A 22402-nucleotide genomic window follows, 5' to 3' on the forward strand; every position below is an offset into this window, starting at 1 on the left:
AAAGGGTTGATATTTTTCCAACTATGTTATTCCTTTAGGACATAAACCATCATAAACATTTCAAATTCAACTTAAGTAACGTAATTATATTTGTAATATAGTATATATACAAATGAAGCAACAAAGGTTTAAATTTTACTTAATTTTTATTTTAAGATTTTAATATTACTTTTAATAAGGTTACAAGTTTTTTAAATACAACCAAATTTATTACGTCAAAAAGGTATGTGGTCCCTGTTTTTCCGTCATTTTAGTTTCTTAGGGGAGCGATGAATAAGTTATAGAATTTGTAATTGTTTTTACACACGATAATTAATATAAAAAATATGTTGACTTTCAACATTGAAGATGGTTTCTGGTAAATTATTGAATCTATTAGGTGCTCTTAACAGCTCAAAATTAATACTAATTAATATATTTCTAAATAATCAACAATAACAGAAAAAATTAATAGAAGATGGTTTTTTTTCATGCAATACCAATTTTGATCGAAATCGATTTTTTTTTTTAGTACAACTCAAAAATAAATTACCATAAATACTTCAGTTTCACAAAATAGCTTTATTCAAATTTTAAAATTTAAAATTTTTTTATTTTAAGCTATACTTATAGATATTTTGTTTTTTAAAGTTTTTATGATATTAGCGATGAATGTATTGTATTTACTATGACGTGTGTTTTTTTCTGTCATCAATATAATAACAATTCTCTGATTTTCGACATCAAAAAATAGAAAAATATTAGTCAAGTTGCAGAATTTAGAAGATCAATGTTGAAAATTACAATTCTAAAAAAAAAAGGAAAAATAGGAATTTGTACATAAACCCAGTAATCGAAATCTTTCACCAAAATATTTATATTTTATTATTTTTTTTATTTTTTTCGTAGAATTATCTAGTTGTTGCATAGATTACCTTTAATATGATCAATGAACTTAGAAGCATGACCAAAAATCAGGGCTTGAAACCAATTATCTGGTCTTAACAAAAATTGAAATTTTTCCGGAATTTTGGTAACCTTAAATCTTCTAGTCCCGATTACTGTTACTAATGGTCATAACTTCATAAGCTATACTATTTTTAATACAATTTGCCTACTTAAATAATAATAACTTCTTAAAACTATTTCTAAATGATAATACGTAAGTTGTAATTCATTCTTTTTAGAAAACCGTTATACAAGTGATAATCACTTAATAAGTAACTTATAATATTGAATATTGTACTGGTAATAGATTATCACTAACCACTGGATCAGTTTAAAACCGGTAACCGGTATCAAAATTTTTTTGAAAGGGACCTTTTAATACAATTTTTTAATTCAAAAATAAAAAATGTATGGTTCGTGCGGGAGGATAATAAAATTTTAGTCTAGCGCGAATTGTGGACCTCGCCTGCGACTAAAATAACTTACTTCTCGTCCATTCTACACAATGTGCTATTTTAGTTAGAAATTCATAGAAGTTTTTTTTTAATTACTAACATAAGGAATTTATTAGAAGATTACCAGCAAGGTTTTCTACCTTTAATCATAATAGCAAATTAACAGGAAAATGATTATATTTAGGTATAGGTATTCATGAGTTATTTTCAATTAATTTTTTAATTATTAAATTTAGTCAATAGGAAGTGTCACGTGTCACTACTGGGTTGCTTCTTCCAACAACTCATTCGTGTCATTGTAAATTAGCCAATATTCTTATTGTGCCTCAGGGTACAGATTGTATATTTCATATAAAAAAAAAAAAATTATTAAATTTCATTAACAATGAGAGAGAGCATAAGATCTACACTCAGAATCACTTTTCATGTGTGATGATTTATGGTTGAATTCAAATAATTTAATATACCCATTAGTCATTACAATGATCTTTAAGATTTGTTGACATTTAAACGTAGAGTGTATTTCATAATTTTATCATATACATTAATAATTTAAAGTTAAGTTTTTGAATATAACATTTCATAGGATGACTATTTTCTTTTCTTGTGAATTTAAGACGTTGATCTGAAATTAAATAACTTACCTACAATAATAATATTGTAGCTTTATTTTTACTTTTTTATGAAGTTGCGTAAGTTTTAATATATTTAGCTATTATTATTGTGGGGCTAAAGGTTATCGGATTGGTCCAGGGAAAAAAACTGTATTATTTGACCAAGTAAAAAAAATCTTGACTGAATATCACAAACAGAACTTGATATGGCGTATGTTTTAAAATTAGTATTAAAGTTTTTGTATTTATTTGAAAATGTGTACATTATTTTCGTATACATCGATTATTAATGTAAAAAAGAGACATATTCTAAATCATCAGAAAACAATATTTATCAGTTAACTAAGACATAGTTATTGTTTATTTTTTTGAAACAAATTTATGTTTTTTAATTTTAAGTGAATTTCTTGTATTATTTTGAATTATATTTTTTACTTTTTGTTTGATTTATTCTATTAAAATTGGTATTAAAAGGATATAAATAAAAATATTTTATGATATTAAATGTAATTCTAATGGCCTTTGTTGTCGAAACAAAAATTATTAGTTAATTTCAAAACCAATGAAAAAAAAAATATATTTTATTTGTATACATTTTCAACAGTTTTAATAACTACATATTATGGTTATATACAATTTGTTGATATCAATATATTCTATTTTCAGTGTTAGACAATTCCATATCCTATTAAAATGAATAATAGATAAGTGAGCATCTAGATTCTCGATTCACGATTTAAAGTGCAGAGCGTGCGTCTGATGTTCAATGTTTTGGATTTGCTGATTATACAGAAAATTGTCTCACAGACAACATGAAAGATTGAAACCGAAATGTTATAGTGTTAAGGTGATATTTCTGTCCAAATATAGTCAAAGGTATCAACAGACAACAAGCACATCTAAACTATTGATTTATCTTTCAAGTTTCAATGGTTACTTTTACGTTTATATTCTAATAATTAAGTCACGTTTTATACAAAAAGTCTAATATACTCTCTCATGACACTTTGACTAAAGTTCATGATGTATCTAATTAAATATATCTAATAAAAATGTATTTATTTATTTCAGATGATATTTCAATAGTTATATTATTTATTTCTAAATCTACAGTAGATACGAATAATTAACCCCTAGCCCTAATGAATGAAAAAAAGTATATGAAATTTTATGAAAAATTATTAACTCTAAACCTAGCTAATATTTAATTATTTTAACACCGTATCCAAAATAAAATTATTTAATTATATTTTAGTATATTTTTACTGAAAATAAAAATGAAATTATAACTATTAAAACGATTGAAAAAAAAAAATTATATATAATTTAAACTATAAATAAGGTATAAGCGGTTAGGTTTAGTTGAATTTCCATAAATAACACAATCATTTTGTACTGTTGGTATAATTATTAAAATGTGGCAACTTTAGAAGTTGTAAATCTATAAATTAATTAATAAATTTTTTAATTAAATTATTTTTCTCACTCAATAACAAATAGCCGGGATTTTTGGCGACACATTGAATCTCACTGTTAACGATTTATGTCAGTACATAAATTTTACTCCAGCATCATGGCTTTAACAAAGATTGGAGGGGAGAACTGTAAAACTGTTTAACGCGTAAATCTATTTTTTTAACCACCCCTCCATAACTATGCAACTTTGGCAAAAAGTTCTTATTATTAAAAAAATAAATAAATAAACGTACGATGAATGAATGCAATAATTTTAAATATTTGAGAAAATAAAGTATAAGTACATTATAGATATTATTCATTATTTAACTGTTATTTTACATTTTGAATTTTTCTTATACTGTTTACAAATTAATAACATTTGTATTAAATTTAATCATAATAACAATACATTTTAAATAAACCCATGCATTTATATACATATTAAAATATTAACTTTATTTTATTAACGATAACTGTTATGGGTTAGAAGGAATAACAAAAACTGACAACAATGGATGTTAATTGAGTAATTTTAAAATAATATAATAATATAACATCATGAGAATTATCGTGATATGACTACGAATTGTCTAGTGTGTTAAGAGCTAGTCATAGAGCGCTTAGTAGTCACATTTCAAACAAATTTTAAAATGTGTTAAAATATAGACCATAAAATAGTATACATCGCGTTTTCAATCCAAACTTCTTTAATTAATCTTCTTCAGTTTTTTCAATTTAATGTGTTCACAACGAATAGGACAAAATTAACAAATATTTTTAACCTAGCCGTTTTATTTATTTAATAAGAAAACATTATTACTATTATACCTACTTATGCTTTATTAATTTATCGCTGTCGATTTAATTTACTGTAGAATTTTATCTAGCATATGGTTTTTTGAGTTAAATTTCAACCTTTAAAACCTCACTTTTATATTTTATGACGAGTTATAATTTTAAGAAACAATTTCAAAAGATTTTTTATTGTACAACATACTTGATACTGTTGATGCCAACACTGAAGACTAATTAATAGTCAATTTATGATACTGAAATATTTATATTATCTTGATTAAATTATTTTTTGTATATAATATTTAAATTAATTTTATTTAATTATAAAGAATCTCTGAGTGTTACTGCTGGGTACCTTCTTTTTTTATATCATCTGATCTTTAAGTAATAGATAACGCAATTATGCTTTTTGTAAATATTCCAATAAATGTTTAAAGAAATCAATAATCTTATTAGGTATTTTGTATAAAAACATAAAACCAGAACGTTTAATAAGTTATTTACCTATAACCACTTATGTAAATAGCAAAACAATGTTGATTAATTTACCAAAATTGAAACTTTTTATGATAGGTTGTGTGTATTAAATATCAACAAATCATAAAATTACCTTTATAATCCCCTATTTGAGAAAAATAAATTTTCTTTATTAGTAGGTACTTCTTACTTGCGTAAAAAACTCACGTGAATTTTAAACCATGTATGGTTAAAAATATATAATCTAAACATTTTTTTAAATATATTTATACTTTTTGATCTATGTAAGAAGTTTTTAATTTTAGTTTATCTATAATGAAATTTCAATAACTACAAATAAGTAGAGTAGATATACTTTACTCATTAGCCGAAAATACTTTTAAGCGTATAATTTCAAGAATATACATTTATTTTGAAAATCCTACTGAATACAGTTAAGAAAACAAATCAACTAATATATTATATTGTTCTTCCCTTATTTTTAAATGTATTTGTTTATTTTATTTTCAATTATTCAGATATATCTTATTAAAGTGCACATAATGTGCCTAAAATTTTGCTAATGAAGTATTGTGGCCATTTTCTAAGCTACAATAATCAATGAAGATTTAATTTAAAAATAGATAAATTATCTTCAATTAAGGGTAAAATATAAAATATTAAAATTTTTTTTTTATGCATTCTAAGCCTGTGTAGCTAGGGCTATGTACAATGTTCATAAATGGATGTTTACAGAACGTCGGGATTGATAGTTACTAATTATTATTAATTCACTCATTTTTTAAGTGAATTATTATCTAAAGACCAAAAGTAAGAATATAACTGTTTTAAACTTTTGAAAATTGACTATCTCGCTTTAGTTATAACCTATTATGAACAAACTTTTTTATTTGACATATTATATATATATAAGATGTCTGAATTTTCAATATCACAAAAAGTTTGTACAGATATGCCAAGAAAATCAAAGTAAGTACGAGTAGTACGTAAAAAAATATATTCAATATTATAATATATCTGTTAAGATTTATAAAATATATTTTCAAAACTTTATTTGAATATTTTTTTGGTTTCAATCAGTTACTATGTAACGGTGTAGTCTTCACCACATAAAACGGTCCTTGTCAGGACCACCAATCACAATACAGCATTTAAAAAACAATACCATCGGAGGGATTTAGCTGTGAATTAAAAACCTTTAGATTCATCGCACATCCCCAGAAGTACAGAAATGGATAGGGGAGATAATGACGAAGACAACAACACCTCACACATACCACAGTCCAAAAGTGACCCCATAATAACAAAACCCATACCGACAGTAAGCACAGGCATGCACTAGTCGGTACGGATCATAGTATATATCGGAATGTCCAAATTGGTTCCGATACGTCCAAATTGGTTCCCGGGTTCTTTCAAAGGGTATATCCGAATAGGTTCCCGGGTTGTTACAATGGCTATATCCGAATTGGTTTCCGAGTTGTTAAAATTTTGGCTTAATACATAATATACAACAAACATTAAAAAAAAATTAAAATCTTAATCTAAAAATATAAAATAAGTGGTATATCGTTTTTTTTTTTTTAATTCGTTCATTTGTTTTATAGTTATTATTTTCTATTATTGAGGTAAAAACTTATAACAAACATTTAAAAAAAATTCAAATCTACTGATTTCGTTACTTTATATTTGTCCATTTCTGTTTTTATAAATATTTCCTTATTTTTTAGACTTCAGGTTTTGTAGTTCGTTCGAATTTCGCAATTTTATATAAGTTTCAATTTAAACTTCTTTTAGTACATCGATAAATTGAAATATGTTCGGATGTGCGTAATAAAAGTAACTGTTGAATTTTTTGTGAAATGATTCACAGCAATAATTAGTAGTTCGTTCTATACTACTGGTATATTCAGCCCACATTGTTGGTGGAAGTGAGCTATCTTTTTCAATATAATTTATAAAATATAATCGAAGAATTCATCAATTTTTTCATTTAAAATATTAAATATTTTATTTATATTATATTATATTTTGCTTTTTCGTAAGTCTGTATCGGGAACCAATTTGGATGTGCGTTGCCTGGAATGTCGAGAACCAATTCGGATGTCAATTTTCAGGTATGGGAACCAATTCGGATGCAGCCGTATATATACCGGGCACTTTGCCAATTCAAAACACATTCTTCAATCAACACTACCATCGTCAACATCGAAATAATCGTCGACGTACACCAATGAATGACGAACACAGTGTTGGATACGTACGCACCGGACCCAAGCATTGAAGATACTCGTGACTCGTGAGACGAGGCGGCAACCAACGAATATCGTGCTGTTACCTGTGGACTACGCTCTGGACCATGATTTAAGATAATACTGGTTAGACGACGAGTAGAGATAATTGATTTTTTGCGACTGGCAAACTGAATCGCCATATCAGCAGCTGCTATAGAACTAATGCATGGCGCTGTCAGTGAGCATTTCGTGAACTAGATATCATCATTTTTTCCCGGGCTTTTGAAATAAGTTTTAAACATGGTTTAAGTCGTTTAAGATAGTATAGTATTATCTTAAATCATGATTTAAAAATTTAAAATATATATTTAATCATGATGTAAATGTAAAGAGGTTCCATAATCCATATTCCATGATATTATAATGAATGAATCGTTTGTATTGAAACACCTAGTTATTCTTATTACAAGATTTGTACAATTGTTTTTATACAAATATATATTATATTCACGAACACAATAATTTCAAATATTATATTAAAATGAAATGTTGTATTCCATCCTGCAATGAATTTAATTCTAGTATTTTTAGTGTACCTAAAAATGTATTTGATGTATGGGAAAATTCACTAAACATGAAATTGAAACCAAATTCAAGAATTTGTGAAAAACATTTTAAAAAAAAGAGGATATTATAAAGACATGGGTTTCAGGTAGCAAACAAGAGAACCAGTATACAGTATGTATGTATATTTGATTATTATTCTTACTATATTACTTCAATAGGCAGATAGGTACTTAGGTACTCTAAAATATCATTGTTTTCCAAATGTTTACTATGTAGTGTAAAATTGTACTTTAAAAAAATTAACAAAGCTACATATCGGTATAATTTTAATTGTTTTAAGATATGTCATAAAAGACCAAAACTTCAGGAAGGAGCTATTCCTACAATTAGTGTTACAACAGAACAAAATATATTGACAGATTTATCAACTTCAGAAATGGTACAATATTAAGTTTGTTATTTACTCAAAAACATATTATATGTAAATGTAAATGAAACTTGTTAATTAAATAGATAGGTGTGGTAATAAAGGTGAATCAATAGCATATACATAAAGCAATGATCGATCAATATTTTTCGATTCTAATAGTAATAACTCAATTATCTCAATGATGTTTGATAGTTGTACACTTGTACTATTCCAAGAAAAAGAAAGGTACCTCTTATTATTAAACAAATCAAAACTATTAATAATTATTTTTGTTTATGCGTTTTAAAAAGGCTCTTGAATACATTCAAAGTGATCACAGCTATTCTAGTAACTCGTCTAGTCATAGTGAACCTACAAATTTATTTGAACATTTATCAAGATCCATAAACATAATTAGTTTGCCACCAAAATGGTTTAGGGATATTAACCATGAATCTAAGGATCTAAATAAATCATTTATAGGGTTTCACCAATCGGGTCTGTGTAGAGATGATTTTTCAAGGGTTGTTAAAAAACAAATTATTTTAACTGAAGGTGTGTTTTAATTGATTTAGATTAATTAATTAAATACTAATAATTAAAAATATTATTAACAGATTGTAGTTTAATCATACATGTGTATGGTGTGGTAATAAACGTCGAACAAATAGGTTTATTATCTAAATTAGTAAAAACTTGAATTACCAACATAATTAATAGAAATAACCCAAATTAAATATTTGTAATTTTAAAATATTATGTTATACTTGTAAATATTTTTGTTAATAAACTGATATTTAGTTATAATCTATATTCTATAGTTGATTTATAATTTATTCAATTTTATTGTACATAGATTATCTAATATATAAAAATGTCGTATAATGGTATTAGTTGTTGAACTTCTCCAGTTTTAATGACTTTTTATATATTTGGTTGTTAAGTATTTGTCACTTTTCTAGGTCTAAACTGGGGAGGTGCTCAATCAGGGATTTTTACGGTGGAAATATTTGTTATTGATTATAGAAGAAAAAATAAGTGGAAATAAGTATTTTTTATTTGATTGCCATTAGTAAATAAGGCAAATTAGGTGCGAGCATGCATCAAATAAAATTAGTGCACATTGCCTACTTGATAATATGCTTTTGCATATTGTCCGCTCCCCGCAGACTGCGATCTGACGTAGTTGGATTGTCTAGCAGGGAGGCTGAGTAATGAGTTGCACCCAAAAGGAGTTGAACAATCATCAATGGTCATTTACAATTTTTTTACCGGCAACTTACATAGTGCGCGGGAATGCAGCCATGCAGGATCAGCTAATATTTGTATATCATTTTCTCATTTGGAGCGCCCATAGTCAATTCTGACACATAATTCAGATTACAGATTCTGTTTGACGGTCACGTTATCACATTTCGTCGTCTAACCAGTATTATCTTAAATCATGCTCTGGACCAAAGCAGCGAAGACATTCGTTTAACGAGACGATAACCGACGAACACCTTGTGTGTTGGTACCTGCGAGGCTGCGAACTACGCTCCATATTCAACAGAGAAGACACTCGAGGGACAAGACAGCGGCCAACGCAGGCAACATCATTCACATAAATGAAAATTCGCTTTGTGTAAACCTGCCAGCGATTCACACGCGGTTGTACGTACAGTTGACCTACCATCGCGACTGACAAAAAAGGTTCTTTTCAGAACCATAAGTTCAGTTCCACCCCAGTGAGCCTGCTCAGGTCTTCACTACGAGCGCATAGCATTTTCCACGTATTATACAAGACCGTGGCAGAGTGTGTGCAACTCCGTCCCATTAGACATTGTATAATTATTGTTAGGATCCGAAATTGTATATTTTTTGGTCACGCCTCTACAGGCCTGACACCGTCTGTTGCGGTCTGCTTATCCAAGCCGACTGCACGGTTCGGAAATAACTTATTCCACATTTAATTGTACTGTCATAATGTTAAAGTTGAACCAATAAACGGATATGTTTATAAAAAAACGCAATGATTTTTAATTATTCATGATCTCGGGCCGTCGGAAAATGACGGACCGTATCAACTATAGTTTCACTATATATTTTTTTTTCTTAAACATTTTCATGTAATATTTTTTTTACAAAAATAGGACGGTCATAATTATTGATAAAATTAGTTAAGTTAAAAGTAAAATAATAAGTCATTAAAAGTTTTCGAGAAGTTGAATATTATTATAAATTAAAAATCTAATTTTACTTTTATTTAAATCCAGTAAGGTTTTATATAAACTACAAATGATATTTTATCAGATTTAGCTTTTTTTACGTTCTAAATATTAATTCAGATTGATTTATCTGTACATTATCAAGGCTTTATTTTTCACAATGTACTATTTTTTTATATATTTATAAGTGTATTGAAAATTAAATTTCAAACAAAAATATTGTAGTATAAAATTTAATTTTTGCTCAAAAATCATTAAAAACAAATGTTATTCCTAATAAGTAATAATTAAACTATTAAAGTATAAAGTTCTCATGTGAATGAAAATTTATATTAGTTGAAATAAAACATAACAAAAATATAAAACTTAACTTAGACCATATCCATGGTTAGATATTATAATGTGTTCTAAAAAAAAAATATTTATACAAGCATATATTCATTTTATATTTATATAATTTTAGTATGATAAATCTTAAGTTTGCAATTCTAAAGTTTGTATGTTTAATTTAATATATTCTGCCTCATAATAGCATATTATAATCATTTATTATACATAGTTAATATTATAGTCAGATTCACTAAAAGCTTTATTATTCTTCTGGCTAAGCTAACAATAACAATTAAAAAAAAAATATTATTCTGATAATTTTATCTTAAACTTGATGTATATTTTATACCAAAGACAATAATATTAAAACATATGCAATTTTCATGATCTGATTTTTCATTAAATCATGTATGTAAGTACGTATATTTTGTTTCCGAGAATACACAATAATGTATAAACTTAAGAATTACTTGAGAAAATTTATTTGACATTTTTACAGCCATAATCATTACAGTTAATATCAATTATTATACATTTTTTTATACCACCTATAGAACAAAAAAAATAATCGTAGATCTTAAGATTTTAAGATTATATATTTATTTTCAGACGCGTGCTATTCTTATGAACACTCCATGGCTTATATAGTATACTATATGTCTATATGGCTATATTTATGTACACAGGGTCAATGTATAACATATAAGTAACTGATATAATACATATATACTGATTTAAATGCTTTAAATTGGTTTCAAAATTCTTTGTACGAGTGTATCGAAAATCATTATCCGTTAAAATTAAATATCATTAGTTGGTATTAATACACAGTACAGGTACCTAACTCACCCTTATTTTATTAGTAATTTTTTACAAATATTTTTATTCTTATTTGTAGTTTTTATGGATTTTTTAAAATTATATATCATATTATGATGTATGTATATAATTATAAGGTACAATTTTATTTCATATACCTACGTTATTACTTTTTTTTAAAGGTTTTATTTCATTTGAATTTCGTTTGGAAATTATTGTAAACTAAAAAAAATTTTATATTACTCATTTAACTAAAAAAATAGTATAAATATTTTCTGCGATAGTGACATTTCATATGATTATAAATGTTTGCTTTTTGTTTCAGAACTACCTAAATCAAAACCAGTAATTGTGACGGATAAAGACAAATATGATCCAGGTGATAATCTAATAGCAAATTGTACATCACCACCTTCTAAACCTGTGGCCAGTTTAAAATTCTTTTTAAACAATATGCTAGTGAGTATAGTAATGCAAAATATTTTATTATGTACTATTTATATTTAATGATGAAAATTTGTTGCTTAAGGATCTAAAAACTATTTATTTTTTTATACTTGAGAGTTTTGTGTGTATATTTGATTCATATGCAAATTTTTCTCGTGGTAAGGGAAGTGGGGTTGTTGTACTATGAAATCATCGCGAATGATCCCTAGTGATATTTGTGTTTTATTTTTATTAGATCTTTGACCAAATTTAAAAATTATAGCAGCAATATTTTTTAAATAGATTATATTTTTAATCCGAATTTAGTCAATCGAGTTCATTCTTCCATAATCTTTGATATGGTTTATTGTACCGAAAGTCATATGGACTATAATATAGGTACCTCTGAAGTATAATTTATGAGATTCCAGTTGCCAGTTTGCCACATTATACGTAACCAATAGTTGATTTAGATTTATTCGAATAGTTCGTAATTAGTAGCCATAAATACATTTTAATAGAAGGTAATAATCATTAAGTGTATAATAATATATTATACGTATATATATATATATATATATATATATTACAAGTTACGCATGCAATTTGTACATAAGTTGCTTATTACATTGTAATGAATTTTTAAGTCTGAGAATTCAGTTTTCTTCATTAACAAATTTATTTATTTATTCACATTAATATTCATAATATAATTTAAATAATTGTACACACATACTTATACATAATATTATATAAGAATATATAAGATAGATATGATTACATAAAATAATTTCTTTAAATTACTTGGTGGATTTAGATAATAGTAAATCTCAATTAATATTTGACACAAGGTATATTCACAAACATATATATATTAATTACTCACAGTTATGTATAGGTATATGATTTTATAATAATGATGTATGGTACGAATGTACGATGGTGATGTTAAACGGTGTTGTTGCAACTTGCAAACTAAAATACGGGATGGACATCATATTCGACGAGAGATATTCCAACAACGGAAATAAAAATACAGGGTGTATCTTATGTCGTTGTACGCGAGGGTTTTTAACAATTGTGGATCGATAACATGGAATTTAAAAAAAAAGAAAAAAGACTTGCTTCTTTATTTTAAACGGCCAATGTTTTTATAACAATTTGAAAATTTTTAAGCAACTAAAGTTGCACTAACATCAAAATCAACATCTTTTTTCAAATAGTAACAAATATATTTTTTAATAGATTCTAATAGAGATTTTTTTTTTAAATTGATGTTAAAATCACACATTTTGGTTCACTGGTTTATTTATTACGGGCACCCTAAGCTTTAATAAATTGATTTAAACGAATTGTATTTTTAAAGATATAAATACACTTTTTTTAAATTTCTTTTAACAAAATTCTACACTTTTTTATAAACTTAAGTCAAAAATCTTATCATACACGCGCAAAAACAAAATAGAAATAGAAATATTTTTCTGTGATAATTGCCTACAAAACTGTTGACCATATTTTAACATATAATTATAAAATAAGTAAGTACATACGTGCTTACTATTATTGTACGATCCTCATAAATAGATTAATTAAAATTTTTTCTAACTATAGTTATTTTGTTTATTTAAAATAGTCTAAATTTAGATACTAAATTAGGCAGATAAAGTATTATAATAGTATTCGATTATTATTATAATAACATTGGAAATCTTTAATTAACTCATGATACAGATACCTATAATTGATAAATTAACTATTTATGTAAATAATTGCAAGTGGTTTATTTAAAATCATGATTATTTAAAGATTCTAGTATCTAACTTTATTTTTATTATTACGACAACATCGAAATGTTAAAAACAAGAATTTTTGATGAATGCCATAAATTAACACCTGCCAATTTTCAAAATATTCGTCAGGAATTCCAAGACCGATTATACTACCGTCAAGAAGTAAATTGTATGCAATTCGAACATTTAATTTAAATTTTATAATCATTTTAATTATTGTTTTTTTTTTTAACAAACCAAAAAAAATGTTTAAAAATATTTTTATTTAGTTCATTAGATAATGTATTTCCCAATTTTTTTGTATCAGATAAGATTTTCGATTTAAGTTTATAAAAAGGTGTAGAATATTGCATTAAAAGAAAGTTAAAAAAAATGTATTTATAGCTCTAGAAATAGAATTCATTTAAATCAATTTATTAAAGTTTAGGGTACCCATAGTGAATAAATATAAAATAAAATAAAATAAATAAAATAAATGAAATAAATAAAATAAATAAAATAAATAAAATGATTAAAATAAATAAAATAAATAAATAAAATAAATAAATAAAATAAATAAATAAATAAAATCAGTGAACCAAAATGTATGATTTTAATATCTTTTTTTTTTTTTTTAAATCTCTATAAGAATATATTAAAAAATATATTTGTTACCATTTGAAAAAAAATGTTGATTTTGATGTTGGTACAACTGCTTGCTTAAAAAATTGAAAGTTGTTATATAAAATAATATTGGTCGTTCAAAATAAAGAAACACGTCTTTTTTCTTTTTTTTTTTAAATTCCATGTTGTCGATCCTTAATCGTTAAAAAACCCCTATATATATATATATATATATATATATATAAATTGTGTGATGGCGGCGACTATGACAGCGAATAATAATATAACATAGATATAATTTAATCAAGATGACGATGCGGTTCGGTCGCAATGAGAAAAATCACGTATACAGAGTGTTTCTGAAATAGTTGAGGTGACTAGTTATGCGTACTCAGTGTGACGACCCGATGAAGATTTTTTGAAATTTTTTTTCAATCTTCAAAATCTGGGGTTGTTCATCTTATTTTTAGAATATTATCTTAAATGTGAAAATGAACACAAAAGTTGTATTTTTTTGCAAAATTATCATACGAATATTGTAGCGTGGTGGAATAACGCACTTCAACACGTGTCTAGTCGTCCGTTTGCTTCTAGCCGTCCAATAGCAGTTGTATTATAGAATATAGACCGATTGGAGACCGAGACCTGCAAATAACCAGGTATCAATACGGACCAAGCGCTTCGGAAAAGTGGTTTCTGAGTCGGTACGGTGGGCCTTTTACTATTTTTTATAATGTTCGATGAAATGCGTCTGCGATAGATGTGTAAGGGCGTACTACCTAATTTCTCTTATTTTTTCACCGATATTATATTTCTATCCGTACGGAAAGCGACATTAAAATGGATAATATATAGTCTAATACCTTTTATTCATCGTTTTAATCAGTTAACGCATATTAATATATGGTAATGAATTAGTTAGTCGACTACTCTCCAAAACGCATTGCCAGTACGCCGTACGCGCTCTCTATCGGTAAATTTTATTGTTAAATGATCGTACTGTTGTGGATTGTTGCTGTTGGCGGTAGTGTTGTGTTCATTACAACATATTAAACTTAAATAATGATACATTTCTCCTAGATTCTGAATTCTGATTGTAGATAGGTAGGCACGTGGGATTACAATCAAATATAAATTAACAAAAAGTAATTGTGTGCCTGCTCTGGGTCTGGGGAATAAAATTTAAATTAAATACTAACATCATAATATTGAAATATTATTATAAAAACTGAATATACAATATTATACTTTCCTAATGGGAAATTATTTTTTTTTTTTTTATTATTATTAATTAAAGGCTTCAAATACAAAGGTTTATTCGTCTACAATGGTTTACATGTTTAATTTATAAATATAATGAAGATTTGATAGTTGTAATGTGCTGTTTTTGGTTCTTGTCTTATATGTCGGTTGTGAGGTCGGCCATCTTGATGAAGTTTACCAGGTTTTTTTCTTGTCCTGGTCCGAGTGCGTCTTTGAGTTAGGAGGTGTTTATGTTTGCTTTTGATCTGGCGTTATGGTAAGTGGGGCATTCTAGGAATATATGATTAACGGTGAGTTCGCAGTTGCATGTTTCACACCTGGGAAATTAATTTATGTTTTCCAAAAATATAACTTTTTATAGAAATACATATGCTATGTTATAATAATAAAACAATGTAAATAGTTATTTATTATCCATTATTTTGGAAACAATGTATTAAAAAGTCTAATTAAATTAATATATCTAATATGATAGTACCATATTATACATGTGGATAATGTTATTTACAAATATGTATACTTGAAACCACTGAAGAAACAAAAGATAAAATAGTTTATTTGTTATTGAAATTATATTTTGGTTCATAAATGAGCTAATATCCATTATACGCATAAAAAAAATGTGTCTATGTAAAATAACGTATTTTATTCCAGGTCCATTATAGATAAACTGAAATTGAACTCTTAAACCTTAATATCGTATAATAGCTTATATTAAAATATGTATATAGCATGAATTTAAAGAGTTTAAATTTCCAATGTATTATTTGATAGAAGTTTGAATTAAAGGGTATTGTATACTTGAAAAATATTTCAAACAAAATCATCATATTCGAAGGAAAAAATTTAATTTTTTTATCCTACTTTCTCTGCCCACAAAATTATATACATTTGATTCCATTTGATTATTGTAATTTGCATTAATTATCAACTCTAATTGCATAATATTTAAAAAAAATGTTTACAAGGTTAATCGGAAACATTAAACAATTATAATTTAATTATTACCATTATGATGTTCTAAATCTATACATTTTAGAACAGCGATAGTTATACTTGTTCCACGAATGTTAATAATCCCTACAATTATATATATTTCTTAAGCATTAGTATAAGTTAATTTAAACTTTAATATATAAGTGTATAACTAACTAATAATGGTCGGTTACGGAATTAACATTATGTTTTATTTAATTATATGTACTTAAATAGTAATTATTATATTGGACATAATCACTTAAATCATCTACCTTATTAACTCATCACTAATTTATAAATTCTGAAATGTATATAACCAAAAAGTGAATTGTGATTTTAAAATTATGATTTATACTTTTTTTTCTGTAAACACAATTTTGGATAGAAACTCAAATGGATAAGAGATAAAATATTTAGCTTATAATTAAAGTAGTACATTTTTAATTTCTCCAATAAATTACCTAAACACAATGATAAAATACAGAAAACTATATATATATATATTTTTTTTTATACAGAAACGTTTTTACATTAGAAGCATTTTTATTTATTAGTTATTGCTTATTTTTTAAATATGCCATAACGTTATCACCAAGATGAGTAAATGCCTATTTCTAACTTTGTATCCTGTTTAAATGTATTATTATTGAAATAGTAATATTTCTTATATATAAAACATTTAAAACATTTATTATTTTACACTTTATGATTTATATATCTGTCTGGCTTTAGGAAGGTGTTAAACCAAAAATAATGAACTTATTTATTTACTTATAAGTATTTTGTATTACCTTTAATATGATACCTATATATTACATTTTGACATTTTGCATTATCATGTGATACTTTCCTTTTAATTATAGTCATTTGGTCAAGTGTTGACTTAATTCAAATGTTTAGTACAGAAAATATCCATAATATTATGTTAATTTGAAAATGCAATGTGGGTATATTATTTTGAACACCTGCTTTTAAGTTCTCTTACGAGATTCTAACTTTCTGCATACTATTATACGTACTTGGTCAAAAGTCACAACAACTTACCATCCAAACTTTAGCAAAGTCTAACTTTTCAAGGTATTTATTTTAATTATGTATAGTTCAATAAAAGTATATGTATGTACGTATGTATGTATGTATTATTATTATTATTATTAATATCCTTAAATCAGAAGTACCAATGATTACAAAAATTAGCGACTACTGTATATGCTACTTAAAATTTTATAGCCAAGTTTTTTTGTTAATTTCATCTAATTTCTTTAGTATAATTTAATATAATTTAGAAAAAAAAGTCATTTTCGAGGTCATAATGTGTGTTTTTTGAGTTCAGAGTAAAACAAAATAATATATCTATTATTTAGTAATGAGATATTTTTTTTACATATTTAGTGGAACGATAAATGCATTAGTTTTACACTGATATGTGTGGTGTTTTTGTGTGTCTGTAGTTCTTATCATCTTTAAAGTAGTATAATATATGCTTCAATATTTAATGTCACAAAAAAAAAATTAATTAAATAATTTCAATAATTTTCATAATTTTCATAATTTTTTTTTTTAATTACTAAATTTGTGCACTACTATTTATTTCAGGATATTTTATTGAGACATTTATTAATTAGATTTGATGATTTAAGGTCCCGAGAAATCTTGTGAAAATATTATTGGTCCGGCACTTGTATTCTTTTGATTTCTTTTCTAATCGTATTAGATACATTTTGTTAATATTTTATGTATGATTGGTACTTGTGTTCCACGTCATGATATACATTTAAGGAACTCATTTAGGTATAAGTATATTCAGAGATGGGATTATCACTGATATAAAAATACTCAATTTATTATTAATCTAATAAAATATATATAATTTGGTATTTTAATGTTTTAATTGATAATAGCATTTTTTTTTAAATATTTTTGACGAACTTTTGGATTTTTTTTAAATGTTTATCGCATTCTGATAGATTGTTTTGATATTATTTAGATTTTATATATTATATTTATTCCCATATCTGACTCAGTTAGATATCTTGGACTTAACTTGGATAAGCGCCTCACTTGGAATAGCCATATCCGTATAAAAAGACTTTCCTTAAACGCCCGTCTTCGCAGACTACGAACGCTACTCACAAATAACAAACACTCCTGTTTCAAAATAAAAGTTCTAATGTATAAAACATTACTCAAACCTCTATTGGCATATGGTCTTCAACTATGGGGTACAGTAAAAGCGTCCAATACTAACAAAATTCAACAATTTCAGAATATTGCTCTTCGGAAAATTACTAATGCTCCACCCTTTGTTTCGAATTACACTATACATAATGACCTGTCAATTAAAACTGTGACAGAAGAAGCTATACGTTTCTACAAAATCTTTCATGCCCGGCTGCAAACACACCAAAACCCACTCATTAAAAACCTATCCACCCTAACATTACCTAGCAACCCCAAGCGTCGATTAAAAAGGAGCTGGTGCCGTGACTTGCTAGGGAACTAATATCAAAAAAAAAATCAGTATATATAAACATAGCTAGTTTTATACAACTTCCAGTCAAATTACATTAGTGGGTGGCTTCTTACTCATGTTCTCATGTATTATATATGTAACCATTATAAAATATGCTAATTGTGCATAATTGTACAGATTGTATATAATTCATGCTATATATTATTGTGTAAATAAAAAAAAAAATATATATATATATATATATATTATATTACTTATTACGTTATGCATTGTGTTACTATTGACTTAAGTTTTGCAAAATAAGTAGCTAATAGGTGCTTTATATTTTTAACTCAATAGCTTTTTTGTATATGAAATCAAATTTAGTTAGTGAATATTGTTTGTACATAATATGCATTGACAAAATTTGGAATTTGATAAAACAATTTTTACAATTCAATATATGTTCAGTATTATATCATTAAAATCATTCCGTAAAGTTCTTATGAATATTTAGAGATATCTTTAGGTAGGTATGTATATTAGTATATTATGTATGAAGTCATTAAAATAATAATTTTAAAACTCTTGTTATATTCAATAATCATCACTTTATTCAATTCATTTTAAAAGTAATTGTCTCATCAATCACCTTTTGTATAATATATTGTAATTAATTTACGCTTAACAACTTAATGATGTTAAAAATTCTTTATTATAACAATAAGTTCGATGACCTTTTATAGTTGTATGTCAGAAACACTTCAATTTAATAAAAAAAAAACCTTTTTTAAAAACGATACTATTAAAATTGGAGTAACATTCATATAGGCAAAAACACTGCTATGCATTGATGTAATCTAGGATAAATGGACGTAGCCATTTGGATATGGACAATTGGACATAAAAAAAAAATGTCCTAAAATCAATATTAAAATTAAATACGATATAACAACTAAAATAAAATGTCAAAATTAGTAGTTTGTACTAATTATATTTATTATAGATTTTCAAAAATATTATATAATATATATAAAAAAAATTATTTATTTTCTTTAGCTTCATTTATTTGTTTATTTTTATTGGATTTTATTTTATTATTGTTATTTTTTTTTTTTTGGAGGGAGGGGTGGGGGTTATGCTCTAACTTGCCTCAGGTTGGCTGTAAAATACATCTCACTCAGCTTGTACTTTTCGTAAACAGTTAATATTTTGATTTTTTTTTACGTCCAAACGACCACATCTAAACGACTACGTTCATCTATTCATTCGGCATTGATGTAAGAGATTATAATATATTATTATTGCTTATAGGTACGTGTATAGTAAATATAATGCATAATTAAACCATACCAATCTGAGTGAAGCTAAACATGCGTCTAATTATAAAAATAAATAATATACCAATAAAATATACACATTTTAGAAAAATTCAATAGTGAAATGATGTTTTGTATAAAATTATTTTTTTTTTTTTTTTTTTTTTTTTTTATTAAGAGAAAAGCCTCGATAACGTGACCATTGGCTTATTTTTACATCAAATGACGACTTAAATTAAATTGTACAGTTCAGTATCTTTCAAAAATAAAATTATGTTTTGGGTGGATTTTTCGTCAGGGCCCAGTGCGTCGTGAAGGTGTTCCGGTATGTTGAATTTTTGTCTTGCCTCTTTTGTGTCTCTGCATTCGGTGATAATATGTTTGATTGTAGATGTAATTCCGCATGTAAGGCATATTTTTGGTGGCTCCTTTTTCATGAGGTGACCATGTGTGTAATGCGTATGACCTATTCTGAGGCGATTTAGTACGACTTCCTCTCTTCTTTTGAGCGACATAGGGTTATTCCATTTTTCGATAGTTCTTTTTATCTCATTTAATTTACTATTCATTTTGAGCCATTCTTTTTGCCAGATATTTTTGATTTGGTTGTATATAATTTTTTTAGTATCTTTGTCGGATTTAATATTCCACACAGTTAGTTGATGTAGATTATTGGCTTTTTCCTTGGCAAGTAAGTCGGCTCTTTCATTACCAGGTATTCCGCAGTGCCCGGGAATCCATGCGAAGATTAAGTTATCGTTAAATTTATTAGTCAAGTTAATTATTTTATTAGTTATAACATTATTGTTATTAATATTACTAAGACTAGCTAGAGTGCTCATGGAGTCTGTAAAAATTATGTACTTATTATTATGCAGGTTGGCACTTATTATATAGGATAGTGCTTTATATATAGCTAGTGCCTCAGCTGTATAAATGCTACAATTATCCGACAACCTTTCAGAAAGTTCGGTTTGTAGGAAAACTGCAGCAACACCCACCCCTTTGTCTGTTTTTGAGGCGTCGGTATATATATGTATGTGGTCTGGTAAAGTGTTTATTAATTCATAGAATGCATTTTTGTATGTAAGATTTGTGGTTTCTTTTTTGTTGTAAATCGCTATTGACATGTCAAACGAGTACTTTGTCGTTGTCCATGGAGGTTTTACTGGTATTTCTCTAGTCAATATATTACTTATTTCTAGTTTTAGTTCTCCCTCTTTTTCTTTTATTCTTTTGTACATAGGTTGTATTAATTTTTTGTTGTTGTTAAAGGTATTTTCGAATCTGTTATTGAATACTGTGGAATACGTTGGTTTGTTCGGGTCGGTTGCTATTCTTACCGCGTATTGCAACATCAGTTGATTTCTCCGATTATTAAGTGGTTGTTCTCCTGTAATGTTGAGTATGCTGTTTATGGGACTACTTCTAAATGCACCAGATGCCATTCTTAGGCCAGCATTATGGATAACGTCAAGCATTGTCAGTGCTGAGTTTTTCGATGTCATATATAAGGGGGATCCGTAATCCAAAATTGATCTGATTAGTGAATTGTAAATGTTTATTAGGGTTTTAGAGTCTGCTCCCCATTTCGTACCTGAAAGTGCTTTGATAATGTTTAGTCTTTTTTTGGCTTTGTCTTTTAGCTTTTTTATGTGTGTGGTCCAGGTAAGTTTTTCATCGAAGGTAAGACCTAATATTTTTAAGTGTCTTGTGTAGGGAATTATTTTGTTGTCCATTTTTAAAGTTGGTTTTTTTTTAATTTTTTTGTGTGAAAATATTATGAACTGGGATTTTTCTGGTGCAAATTTGAATCCTGTATTTTTGCTCCAATCGTGTAACGAGTTGGTGTATTTCTGTAATTCTTTTCCTAAAGTGTCAATACATTTGTGTCGAAAGAAAATATTGCTGTCATCCGCATATATTGTAATTTTTCCAGGGGTGGGTATAAGTTTAGATAAGTCATTTATTGCAATTAGAAATAATTTTACACTTATGGAAGAGCCTTGGGCAATTCCGTTATTCAGGTTATATAAGGATGAATGATGTCCATCAACAGCAACTTCGAATGTTCGGTCAATAAGGAAATTATGTATGAAATATAAAATGTTACCTTTAACGCCCCAGTCTAGTAAGATTGATATAATTCGGTATCTCCATGTCATATCGTACGCTTTTTGTATATCGAAGCTTACCAGTCCCATGTATTGTTTGCATGCAAATGTTTCACATATTTCTGTATCAATGTTTACAAGGCAGTCGTAGGTCGATCTGTTTTT

The 22402-nt window shown here is 26.4% G+C and overlaps 1 protein-coding gene across 1 annotated transcript in view; it reads left to right on the plus strand.

Annotated features, from left to right (window-relative positions):
• Positions 1-22402, plus strand: part of LOC107162280 (uncharacterized) — a 152979-nt gene that overhangs the window by 92119 nt on the left and 38458 nt on the right. Inside the window, exon 4 of the mRNA XM_015509111.2 lies at positions 11618-11751. Within this exon, the coding sequence (XP_015364597.1) occupies positions 11618-11751 (134 nt within the window). The remainder of the gene's footprint in view (positions 1-11617; positions 11752-22402) is intronic.

Source organism: Diuraphis noxia, unplaced genomic scaffold (assembly GCF_037042655.1).
Source record: "Diuraphis noxia isolate RWA-SAM2 unplaced genomic scaffold, SU_Dnox_SAM2 contig0002, whole genome shotgun sequence".
Lineage (NCBI taxonomy): Eukaryota > Metazoa > Arthropoda > Insecta > Hemiptera > Aphididae > Diuraphis > Diuraphis noxia.